Genomic DNA, 13,192 nt, shown 5'->3' with positions numbered 1-13,192 from the left:
TCTGAGTACTGCGCTCAGAAAAATACACCAGACAATACAGATACCCGCCATTTTGGAGTCATCTAAAATCATAAATAGCATTAGAAATATTCACTTACCCTTGATGATCTTCATCAGAAGGCACTTCCAGGAATCCCAGGTCCACAATAAATGTTGTTTTGTTCGATTAAGTCCATAATTTATGTCCAAATACCTCCTTTTTGTTTCCGCGTTCAGTAAACTACTCCAAGTGTAGGAAGCGCGCGGAAAATGTCACGACGAAAAGTAAAAAAAAGTTACATTTACGTTCGTTCAAACATGTCAAACGTTGTATAGCATCAATCTTTAGGGCCTTTTTCACTTAGAACTTCAATAATATTCCAACCGGACGATTCCAGTGTCTTGAAAAACGTTTTGGAACACAGCTAACGCTCACGTGAATGTGCGCCAATGAACGCCAGTGCTTTCCTGAGTCAACAACTTCCAACTTCCTCTGTTCGCTCTCTGTTCATCATAGACGCCTCAAACAACTTTCTAAAGACTGTTGACATCTAGTGGAAGCCTTAGGAAGTACAAAATGAACCCTAAGTCACTGTATACAGCAATCACTTGAAAGGACTACAAGCACCAGATTTCCCACTTCCTGGTTAGATTTTTCTCAGGTTTTTGTCTGCCATATGAGTTCTGTTATACTCACAGACACCATTCAAACAGGTTTAGAAACGTCAGAGTGTTTTCTATCCAAATCTACTAATAATATGCATATTCTAGTTCCTGGGCCCGAGTAGTAGGCCGTTTAATTTGCGTACGCTTTTCATCCGGCCGTGGAAATACTGCCCCCTACCCAAGAGAAGTTAAAAATATATACTTGTGTATTGATTTTAAAGAAAGGCATTAATGTTTATGGTTAGGTACACATTGGTGCAACGGCAGTGCTTTTTTTCACAAATGCGCTTGTTAAATCAACACCCGTTTGGTGAAGTAGGCTGTGATTCAATGATAAATTAACAGGCACCGCATCGATTATATGCAACGCAGGACACGCTAGATAACTACACATGGTTGATGATATTACTAGTTTAACTAGTGATTATGTTAAGATTGATCGTTTTTTATAAAATAAGTTTAATGCTAGCTAGCAACTTACCTTGGCTTCTTGCTGCCCTCGTGTAACAGGTAGTCAGCCTGCCATGCAGGCTCCTCGTGGAGTGCAATGTAAGGCAGGTGGTTAGAGCGTTGGACTAGTAACCGGAAGGTTGCAAAAACGAATCCGCGAATCCCCCCTGAACAAGGCAGTTAACCCCCGTTCCTAGGCCGTCATTGAAAATAAGAATGTGTTCTTAACCTGACTTGCCTAGTTAAATAAATGTGTAAAAAAAAAATAATAATTGGCAAATCGGTGGCCAAAAATACCGATTACCGATTGTTATGAAAACTTTAAATCGGCCCTAATTAATCTGCCATTCTTATTAATCGGTCAACCTCTAATATATCACACACATACATTTAGTGATAGATAGATATATATGCCTACACATATTTATGAATGTTAATATGAACTCCCTCCCTCCCCTCTCTCTCTCCAGGCATGTTCCGTAGGATCACGGCAGCAGCCACCCGTCTCCTGAAGGGTGAGGCTGGTCTGGGTGGAGGTCCAGGGGTCAGTGGTGTATTCTACCCCCTAGAGGGTCTTAATGCCATGGTGGGCTGCCTGGTGACCACACACCCCTCTCTGGTTCTGCTCTGGTGCCAAGTCCTCCTCATCATCAACTACACCAACTACAGCTGGTGGACAGAGGTACACCAGACACCCAGGTAGGTCTCTCTCTGAGGTACACCAGACACCCAGGTAGGTCTCTCTCTGAGGTACACCAGACACCCAGGTAGGTCTCTCTCTGAGGTACACCAGACACCCAGGTAGGTCTCTCTCTGAGGTACACCAGACACCCAGGTAGGTCTCTCTCTGAGGTACACCGGAAACCCAGGTAGGTCTCTCTCTGAGGTACACCAGACACCCAGGTAGGTCTCTCTCTGAGGTACACCAGACACCCAGGTAGGTCTCTCTCTGAGGTACACCAGACACCCAGGTAGGTCTCTCTCTGAGGTACACCGGAAACCCAGGTAGGTCTCTCTCTGAGGTACACCAGACACCCAGGTAGGTCTCTCTCTGAGGTACACCAGACACCCAGGTAGGTCTCTCTCTGAGGTACACCAGACACCCAGGTAGGTCTCTCTCTGAGGTACACCAGACACCCAGGTAGGTCTCTCTCTGAGGTACACCAGACACCCAGGTAGGTCTCTCTCTGAGGTACACCGGAAACCCAGGTAGGTCTCTCTCTGAGGTACACCAGACACCCAGGTAGGTCTCTCTCTGAGGTACACCAGACACCCAGGTAGGTCTCTCTCTGAGGTACACCAGACACCCAGGTAGGTCTCTCTCTGAGGTACACCAGACACCCAGGTAGGTCTCTCTCTGAGGTACACCAGACACCCAGGTAGGTCTCTCTCTGAGGTACACCAGACACCCAGGTAGGTCTCTCTGTCTCTCACTCACACAGACATACAACCACAGACAGACGGACATACATACACACACGGATGGAGGAACGTACAGACACACGGGCGAACCCGCACCAAATCCTAAATGATATGACTCTCCCTCCACCTCCCTCTGTAGGAGACAGAGTCTGTCCTGCACCAAGCTGCTGAGCCCTCATTCCTCAGGAGGGGTGGAGGAGGAGAGACCAGAGGCCAGGCTGGCCATGTGTAACAGAGAGATCGTACGCAGGGGAGGACTCATTCTCTTCTGTGACTACGTGGTGAGACTATAGGTCCCTATAAAGCATTATAACTGGGGAGCTATTAAGCGTTATAACTGCTGTGACTCTTTGTTTTTCTTCTACCTTTCCAGAATGTTCCACTTGACTGCCTTCTCTTACCCATAATCCTCCTCTCTCCCTCTGTAGTGTCAGAACCTGCACGACTCTGAGCACCTGACCTGGCTGATCGTAAACCACGTCCGTGACCTCATCAACCTTTCCCATGAGCCTCCGGTGCAGGACTTCATCAGTGCCGTGCACCGCAACTCTGCCGCCTCGGGACTGTTTATACAGGCTATACAGTCACGCTGTGACAACCTCTCTACAGTTAGTACACACACACACACACACACACACACACACACACACACACACACACACTCACACACACACTGTAGACTAATACAGAGGAGACGTGACAACCTCTCGACAGTACACACTCGTTTACTGCTCTGTTTATACAACGGGTGGGTCTAATCCTGAATGCTGATTGGTTAAAACCGCATTCCAGCCGGAGTCTGTTCCACAAGTTAGTACCGGCTAAATGTATGTCGTTAAAATGCCTATTTACTCTGTTCCATCTGACTGCGCAATCCACTGTCTCATCAGCCCAGCCAGGCAATGTATAAACTTGTTCTCCACTATAAAAAGCATATAGACATTATCTCACATTTCTTTTAGACTAACGTTTAGTTTTCAACAGCGGAGATTTGTATAAACATTGCTGTCTGTCTCTCTGACATTTACAACATTGTTTCAATATTCAAATTCAAATCTCCAGCTGTCCAATAGTAATGAACGAGTCGGGACCAGACAGACAGACAGGTTGCTTTTTTCAGCCAGTCTAAATCATGAATCAGCATCATGTTTATGGATATATACAAAGAAATATCATTTGAAAACAGGTAAAATGAAACAAAGTTCAGCTGGTTTACTGTCTTTCCAGCTTCAGTTTAAAGTGATTGTGTTAGCTGTGTTGTTAGCTGTGTTGTTAGCTGTGTTGTTAGCTGTGTTGTTAGCTGTGTTGTTGACTAGCTCCTCTGAACAACAGTGTCCTGACGAGTGAGAACATTTTCTACTCCAGGAGAAATCACGCCTCATTAGCTCATTGTTATGGATGTGTCCAATTAAATGTCACTAGAAAACAACTTAAAACAAATGTAAATGCAGCTACTGTTGTTATTCTGGCTGCACTGTTTGATGTGACTGTAAGTTAGCCGTAGTTGGCTAGCTAGCAAGCATGGAATAAGAACTTCGCCAGCCAGTAGGGCAATAGAACATTTAGAATGAACGACTGGGTCTCTGAGAGGAAACTGAACAGACAGAATGAACGACTGGGTCTCTGAGAGGAAACTGAACAGACAGAATGAACGACTGGGTCTCTGAGAGGAAACTGAACAGACAGAATGAACGACTGGGTCTCTGAGAGGAAACTGAACAGACAGAATGAACGACTGGGTCTCTGAGAGGAAACTGAACAGACAGAATGAACGACTGGGTCTCTGAGAGGAAACTGAACAGACAGAATGAACGACTGGGTCTCTGAGAGGAAACTGAACAGACAGAATGAACGACTGGGTCTCTGAGAGGAAACTGAACAGACAGAATGAACGACTGGGTCTCTGAGAGGAAACTGAACAGACAGAATGAACGACTGGGTCTCTGAGAGGAAACTGAACAGACAGAATGAACGACTGGGTCTCTGAGAGGAAACTGAACAGACAGAATGAACGACTGGGTCTCTGAGAGGAAACTGAACAGACAGAATGAACGACTGGGTCTCTGAGAGGAAACTGAACAGACAGAATGAACGACTGGGTCTCTGAGAGGAAACTGAACAGACAGAATGAACGACTGGGTCTCTGAGAGGAAACTGAACAGACAGAATGAACGACTGGGTCTCTGAGAGGAAACTGAACAGACAGAATGAACGACTGGGTCTCTGAGAGGAAACTGAACAGACAGAATGAACGACTGGGTCTCTGAGAGGAAACTGAACAGACAGAATGAACGACTGGGTCTCTGGAAACTGAACAGACAGAATGAACGACTGGGTCTCTGAGAGGAAACTGAACAGACAGAATGAACGACTGGGTCTCTGAGAGGAAACTGAACAGACAGAATGAACGACTGGGTCTCTGAGAGGAAACTGAACAGACAGAATGAACGACTGGGTCTCTGAGAGGAAACTGAACAGACAGAATGAACGACTGGGTCTCTGAGAGGAAACTGAACAGACAGAATGAACGACCAACCGGTTTGGGTAGTAACCCTAGATTTGTGTCAGGACTATATCTTGTGGAAGGATGAAATAATATGAATAAATTAAGCAAAATATATTTTTTAATGAAACTATGGAAATCATTATTAGTAACGGGTTCTTTAAAAGTGATAATGCTCGTTCTCCCTGTCTCTCTCTCTGTCGCTCTGTCTCGCTCTCTGTCTCGCTCTCTGTCTCGCTCTCTGTCTCGCTCTCTGTCTCGCTCTCTGTCTCGCTCTCTGTCTCGCTCTCTGTCTCGCTCTCTGTCTCGCTCTGTTGCTCTCTGTCTCTCTCTGTCTCTCTCTCTCGCTCTCTGTCTCTCTCTCTGTCTCTCGCTCTCTCTCCTCTCCCTCTCTCTCCCCCCCATAGCCCACCATGTTGAAGAAGACTCTTCAGTGTCTAGAAGGGATTCACCTGTCCCAGTCTGGTTCTCTGTTGATGCTCTACGTAGACAAACTACTGAATACTCCTTTCAGAGTCCTGGCTCGTATGGTTGATACTCTGGCCTGCAGGAGGGTGGAAATGCTGCTGGCTGAAACACTACAGGTAGATATACAACAGTTTAGTCCAGCTGAACATGTTTCTCTCTGTTCCTCTATAGAACAGTTTAGTCCAGCTGAACATGTTCTCTCTCTGTTCCTCTATAGAACAGTTTAGTCCAGCTGAACATGTTCTCTCTCTGTTCCTCTATAGAACAGTTTAGTCCAGCTGAACATGTTCTCTCTCTGTTCCTCTATAGAACAGTTTAGTCCAGCTGAACATGTTCTCTCTCTGTTCCTCTATAGAACAGTTTAGTCCAGCTGAACATGTTCTCTCTGTTCCTCTATAGAACAGTATAGTCCAGCTGAACATGTTCTCTCTCTGTTCCTCTATAGAACAGTTTAGTCCAGCTGAACATGTTCTCTCTCTGTTCCTCTATAGAACAGTTTAGTCCAGCTGAACATGTTCTCTCTCTGTTCCTCTATAGAACAGTTTAGTCCAGCTCAACATGTTCTCTCTCTGTTCCTCTATAGAACAGTTTAGTCCAGCTGAACATGTTCTCTCTGTTCCTCTATAGAACAGTTTAGTCCAGCTGAACATGTTTCTCTCTGTTCCTCTATAGAACAGTTTAGTCCAGCTGAACATGTTCTCTCTCTGTTCCTCTATAGAACAGTTTAGTCCAGCTGAACATGTTCTCTCTCTGTTCCTCTATAGAACAGTTTAGTCCAGCTGAACATGTTCTCTCTCTGTTCCTCTATAGAACAGTTTAGTCCAGCTGAACATGTTCTCTCTGTTCCTCTATAGAACAGTTTAGTCCAGCTGAACATGTTCTCTCTCTGTTCCTCTATAGAACAGTATAGTCCAGCTGAACATGTTCTCTCTCTGTTCCTCTATAGAACAGTTTAGTCCAGCTGAACATGTTCTCTCTGTTCCTCTATAGAACAGTATAGTCCAGCTGAACATGTTCTCTCTCTGTTCCTCTATAGAACAGTTTAGTCCAGCTGAACATGTTCTCTCTGTTCCTCTATAGAACAGTTTAGTCCAGCTGAACATGTCTCTCTCTGTTCCTCTATAGAACAGTATAGTCCAGCTGAACATGTTCTCTCTCTGTTCCTCTATAGAACAGTTTAGTCCAGCTGAACATGTTCTCTCTGTTCCTCTATAGAACAGTTTAGTCCAGCTGAACATGTTCTCTCTCTGTTCCTCTATAGAACAGTTTAGTCCAGCTGAACATGTTCTCTCTCTGTTCCTCTATAGAACAGTTTAGTCCAGCTGAACATGTTCTCTCTCTGTTCCTCTATAGAACAGTTTAGTCCAGCTGAACATGTTCTCTCTCTGTTCCTCTATAGAACAGTTTAGTCCAGCTGAACATGTTCTCTCTCTGTTCCTCTATAGAACAGTATAGTCCAGCTGAACATGTTCTCTCTCTCTTCCTCTATAGAACAGTTTAGTCCAGCTGAACATTTTCTCTCTCTGTTCCTCTATAGAACAGTTTAGTCCAGCTGAACATGTTCTCTCTCTGTTCCTCTATAGAACAGTTTAGTCCAGCTGCCAGTAGAGGAACTGGACAGAATCCAGGAATACCTTCAGATCAGTGGACTAGCTCAACGGTAACAATACTCCTCTCCTCTCTTCCTCTCTCCTCCTCTCTTCCCCCTCTCCTCTCTTCCTCTCTCCTCCTCTCTTCCCCCTCTCCTCTCTTCTTCTCTCCTCCTCTCTTCCCCCTCTCCTCTCTTCTTCTCTCCTCCTCTCTTCCCCCTCTCCTCTCTTCTTCTCTCCTCCTCTCTTCCCCCTCTCCTCTCTTCTTCTCTCCTCCTCTCTTCCCCCTCTTCTCTCTTCTTCTCTCCTCCTCTCTTCCCCCTCTCCTCTCTTCTTCTCTCCTCCTCTCTTCCCCCTCTCCTCTCTTCTTCTCTCCTCCTCTCTTCCCCCTCTCCTCTCTTCTTCTCTCCTCCTCTCTTCCCCCTCTCCTCTCTTCTTCTCTCCTCCTCTCTTCCCCCTCTCCTCTCTTCTCTTCCCCCTCTCCTCTCCTCTCTTCTCTTCTCCTCCTCTCTTCTCCTTCTTCTCTCCTCCTCTCTTCCCTCTCCTCTCTTCTTCTCTCCTCCTCTCTTCCCCCTCTCCTCTCCTCCTCTCTTCCCCCTCTCCTCTCTTCTCTTCTCCTCCTCTCTTCTCCTTCTTCTCTCCTCCTCTCTTCCCCCTCTCCTCTCTTCTCCTCTCCTCCTCTCTTCCCACTCTCCTCTCTTCTCCTCTCCTCCTCTCTTCCCCCTCTCCTCTCTTCTCCTCTCCTCCTCTCTTCCCCCTCTCCTCTCTTCTTCTCTCCTCCTCTCTTCCCCCTCTCCTCTCTTCTCCTCTCCTCCTCTCTTCCCCCTCTCCTCTCTTCTCCTCTTCTCCTCTCTTCTCCTCTCCTCCTCTCATCTCCCCTCTCCTCTCATCTCCCCTCTCCTCTCTTCGCCTCTCCTCTCTTCTCCTCTCCTCCTCTCCTCCTCTCATTTCCCCTCTCCTCTCCTCTCTTCTCCTCTCCTCCTCTCCTCTCTTCTCCTCTCCTCCTCTCATCTCCCCTCTCATTCTAGTCAAATGTACATTATCTTCTTGTTTTAATGAATCACTACATGACCAAAAGTATGTGGACACCTGCTCGTCAAACATCTCATTACTAAATCATGGACATTAATATGGAGTTGGTCGACCCCTTTACTGCTATAACAGCCTCCACTCTTCTGGGAAGGCTTTCTACTAGATGTTGGATTATTACTGTGGGGACTTGCTTCCATTTAGCCACAAGAGCATTAGTGAGGTCGGGCACTGATGTTGGGCGATTCGGCCTGGCTCGCAGTCAGTGTTCCAATTCATCCCAAAGGTGATCGATGGGGTTGAGGTCAGTGCTCTGTGCAGGCCAGTCAAGTTCTTCCACACCAATCTCAACAAACTATTTCTGTATTGACCTCGCTTTGTGCACGGAGGCATTGTCATGCTGAAACAGGAAAGGGCCTTCCCCAAACTGTTGCCATAAAGTTCGAAGCACAGAATCATCTTGAAAGTCATCGTATGCTGTATCGTTAAGATTTCCCTTCACTGGAACTAAGAGGCCCAAACCATGAAAAACAGCCCCAGACCATTATTCCTCCTCCACCAAACTTTACAGTTGGCACTATGCATTCTAGCAGGTAGCGTTCACCTGGCATCCGCCAAACCAAGATTTATCCTTTGGACTGCCAGACGATGAAGCGTGATTCATCACTCTAGAGAACGTGTTTCCACTGCTCCAGAGTCCAATGGCAGTGAGCTTTACACCACTCCAGACAACATTTAGCATTGCGCATGGTGATCTTAGGCTTGTGTGCTGCTGATCGGCCATGGAAACCCATTTCATGAAGCTCCCAACAAACAGTTATTGTGCTGAAGTTGCTTCCGGAGCCAGTTTGGAACTCGATAGTGATTGTTGCTACGCACTTCAGCAATCAGCGGTCCCGTTCTGTGAGCTTGTGTGGCCTACCACTTTGCGGCTGAGCCGTTGTTGCTCCTAGACGTTTCCACTTCACAATAACAGCACTTACAGTTGACCGGGGCAGCTCTAGCACGGCAGAAATTTGACAAACTGACTCGTTGGAAAGGTTGCATCTTATCACAGTGCCACATTGAAAGTCACTGAGCTCTTTAGTAAGGCCATTCTACTGCCAATGTTTGTCTATGGAGATTGCATGGCTGTGTGCCTTATTTTATACACCTGTCAGCAGCAGGTGTGGCTGAAATAGCCCGAAGCCACTATTTTGAAGGGGTGTCCATACTGCTGTATATATAGTGTATGAAAGGGTGTCCATACTGCTGGAGATATAGTGTATGAAGGGGTGTCCATACTGCTGTATATATAGTGTATGAAGGGGTGTCCATACTGCTGTGTATATAGTGTATGAAGGGGTGTCCATACTGCTGCTGTATATATAGTGTATGAAGGGGTGTCCATACTGCTGTGTATATATAGTGTAGGAAGGGGTGTCCACATACTGCTGTATATATAGTGTATGAAGGGGTGTCCACATACTGCTGTATATATAGAGTATGAAGGGGTGTCCACACACTGCTGTATATATAGTGTATGAAGGGGTGTCCACATACTGCTGTATATATAGTGTATGAAGGGGTGTCCATACTGCTGTATATATAGTGTATGAAGGGGTGTCCACATACTGCTATATATATAGTGTATGAAGGGGTGTCCATACTGCTGTATGTATAGTGTATGAAGGGGTGTCCATACTGCTATATATATAGTGTATGAAGGGGTGTCCATACTGCTGTATTCATGGGACATTATATAATTTTCTCAAGCTACTTTCTTAAGAGATTTTCACCACAAAAAGCTGGTGATGTTGTGTGATGTCATTTCCTGCCTCTTGTTGCTAGGCACCAGAGGTTCTACTCCCCTGCTGGACAGGTTCCGAGCCACCGTTGCCGAGGACACCAGCAGCCCCTCCCCTCCTGTGACATCACACCCCCTGGATGGGGAACCGCCACCAGCCCCTGAACTAGTCGAGGCTGACAAGGTGTGTGTGTGTGTGTGTGTCGGTGTGCTTTATAAAACGTCTGTTTGGGTCTGTCATATTCAACGTGTGTATGTCTTGTTCCAGGAGTGGTATGTTGCCTTGGTGATGTCCCAGTGTTGTCTCCGTGGTGACGGGTCGTTCCTGGAGACAACGGAACTCCTGACCAAACTACCTCCTGACGACCTCTCTACCATCATGACCTGCAAGGTAACACACACACACATATACACACACACACACACACTCCAAACTACCCTGTCTTATCCCTCAAAGCACACACTGACCTCTCTCTCTCTCTCTCTCCACCAGGACTTCAACCTGTCTCTCCTCTGTCCGTGTCTGAGCCTGGGGGTTCAGAGGTTAACCCGGGGTCAGGGGTCGTTGCTATTGGAGACAGCCCTGGCCGTGACACTGGATCATCTGAGCGGGGTCACACAGCTACTTCCTGTTCCACACCATTCCTTCCTGCCGCCGGCCAAACCTGACCCGGCCGAGCCCTACTGGGACAAACTGGCTATCGTCTATGGTAAGACTAACTCGGAAGGTTGTTGGTTCGAATCCTGGGCTGAAAAATGGGAGGATCTGGCAACTAAAAGCCTTTCCCCGCTGTACGTCAGATTGAGTCTTGTTCCATTATCACACTGTGATGTTACCTGGTTAAACTGTGGATATGGACCTGGCCAGATTGTACCATGTGCTTCAGGTGTGTGGTTCCATTCTGGCCATTTAGCTGGCGAGGCCACGTCAGCCATCTACCAGCACAGGCAGCGCTCGCCTCCCGAGGGAGTTGGGAAAACAACTGAAAGATATGAGTCCTAGAAATAGTTTTCACATGGTAACTTTAGATGTCCCAACTCGGAATCAAATACGATGCTCAAAAATAACATGGTCTCTGTGATAGAACGTTTCTTTTGATTACGTGATCATAAATCGTTCTTCTGACAAAGCATGTAAACGTTTTTAATCAAACTATTTATATGAATGTGACGGTTCACAATAATCATGTTATTGTGTACGTACTCCGTTCCCGGTCGTGTTCCTATTGGTCACTGTGATCTGCTCGTAACACCAGCCACACGACACCATAAAGACTCAAAATGTGTGACGCTGTCAGAACGCTGTCAGAGCCTTCGACCGTACACACTGGTATGTAATCAGCAGACCTGGACCCTGTCACACTGACTCAGCCGTGAGGGGAAAAACCCTGGCATAAGACGGCTAAAAACCATAGTCTGTGCTGCCCTTTACGGTATCCTGGTGCTCCCAGGTTCTGCTGCCGTTGTGCCCTTGAGCAAGGCACTTTATCTTGAAATTAAAAGAGCATATTTTGCAGAACCTGAAACTAGTGTGTTTATATATATATATATATATATATAGATAGATAGATATAGATATAGATAGATAGATAGTCTCTTTCACCTGTCAATTATTCTGTTGTTCTCTAGGTGAGGCATGGCTCTACCCTCTCTATGTAGAGCTGTCTCAGTATCTGCTGTGTGTGTATTGTAGGTGAGGCATGGCTCTACCCTCTCTATGTAGAGCTGTCTCAGTATCTGCTGTGTGTGTATTCTAGGTGAGGCTGGACTCTACCCGCGGGTGATGTCTCTGTGTAGAGCACTGTCTCAGTATCTGCTGTGTGTGGGTCAGCTTCCTTCCCCTCTACAAATCCCTGAAGACAAACAACATCTCATCGCCACCTTCATCACCATGGCGACCGAGGTAAGAAGTTTATCATCCCTGACCTCTAACACTTGACCCTATCCCTGGCCAATGAGAAAATACTTTTGGGGCGCCTATGTCCAAACACTATAACATTTTAGATATTTAAAAAAAATAATTTTAGGAAAAACATTTCAATGTATAAACCGCTAAAACCAGATATAGAGTATGTAGAAGAGATTATGGACTTTATGTATTTGGTAATATTATCATCTTTGAGAAATAAAAATCACCTAAATAAAAGTTAGACGGTCAGGAAGAATTGAAAATTCCCCCCCAAACAGTGAATTTAGCACTATGGATTTAGATGTTATGTTTGAGCTGAAGGACACAGCACCAGTCATGGCAACATGCCTATCATTCACCAAAAGTAGCTTTTAAAACAGCAACATTTTCTCTCAGCTCCATGGAGACATTTCTACAATTGCAGGAAATTTCCTTAAAACTTTGAACTTTTCACTACACCGCCAAGATAGGGGGGCCTCTCACTCACCACCTAAGCCCCTTTTTGTTCCAGAATAAACCCTGCTTCATGGTGTTGTCTCTCTCTCTCTAGTTGGTGGTCTGGCGTGTTCTCCAGGACAGTGTTCCTCTGAGTGTTGACCTGCAGGGGGCTCTGTCCTGTCTGTGTCTGGCCCTGCAACAACCCTGTGTCTGGAACACACTGTCTACAGCCCCGTACAAAACACACACCTGCTCTGTCATACACTGTCTACGACTCCTCATCACTGCAGGTTAGTGTGTGTGTGAAGGAGAGAGGGAATCAACCTGGACACAATTAGTGGATTTGCATGTGGTGTGAATGTGACACAACCATATTTATAAACTGGATGGTTTGAGCCCTGAATGCTGATTGGCAGATCGTATACCTGCTCTAATTACATTGGTAACCAGTTTATAACAGCAACAATGAACCGTATGGCTTTGTGGTACAGTATATTGCCAGTATACCACGGTTAAGGGCTGTATCCGGGCACTCCGTGTTGTGTCGTGGATAAAAACAGCCCGTAGCCGTGGTATATTGACCATATACCACACCCCCTCAGGCCTTATAGCCTACATGACTTCTAGGCTTTTCCTCTGCTGCCGATGTTTATTACACATCCACATAAAGTATCAAACTCTCTCTCCTCTACCTCTCCCTCCCTTTTCCTCTTTCTCTCCTCTCCCTCTCTTCTTTCCTCTCGCTCTCCTCTCCTCTCTCTTTCCTCTCTCCTCTCCCTCTCTCTCTCTCTCTCTCCCTCTCTCTTTCCTCTCTCTCCCTCTCTCTTTCCTCTCTCTCGCTCTCTCCCTCTCTCTCTCCTCTCTCTCTCTCCCTCTCTGTTTCCTCTCTCTCGCTCTCTCCCTCCCTCTCTCTCTCCTCTCTCTCTCCCTCTCCTCTCTCTCTCTCCTCTCCT

General features: G+C 46.3%; 1 protein-coding gene across 1 annotated transcript in view; it reads left to right on the top strand.

Moving 5' to 3' along the window:
* htt (huntingtin) overlaps positions 1–13,192 on the top strand; it is a 118,730-nt gene that overhangs the window by 91,455 nt on the left and 14,083 nt on the right. Inside the window, 11 exon segments of the mRNA XM_045723076.1 lie at positions 1,566–1,794; positions 2,657–2,798; positions 2,946–3,125; positions 5,428–5,604; positions 7,072–7,148; positions 9,937–9,955; positions 9,957–10,076; positions 10,161–10,283; positions 10,386–10,602; positions 11,650–11,795; positions 12,352–12,529. Coding sequence (XP_045579032.1) covers positions 1,566–1,794; positions 2,657–2,798; positions 2,946–3,125; positions 5,428–5,604; positions 7,072–7,148; positions 9,937–9,955; positions 9,957–10,076; positions 10,161–10,283; positions 10,386–10,602; positions 11,650–11,795; positions 12,352–12,529 — 1,608 coding nt within the window.

This window comes from Salmo salar, chromosome ssa08 (genome assembly GCF_905237065.1).
Source record: "Salmo salar chromosome ssa08, Ssal_v3.1, whole genome shotgun sequence".
Taxonomy (NCBI): Eukaryota; Metazoa; Chordata; class Actinopteri; order Salmoniformes; family Salmonidae; genus Salmo; species Salmo salar.
Note: the sequence above shows the minus strand (reverse complement) of the source record. Positions and strands in the feature narration are given on the sequence as shown.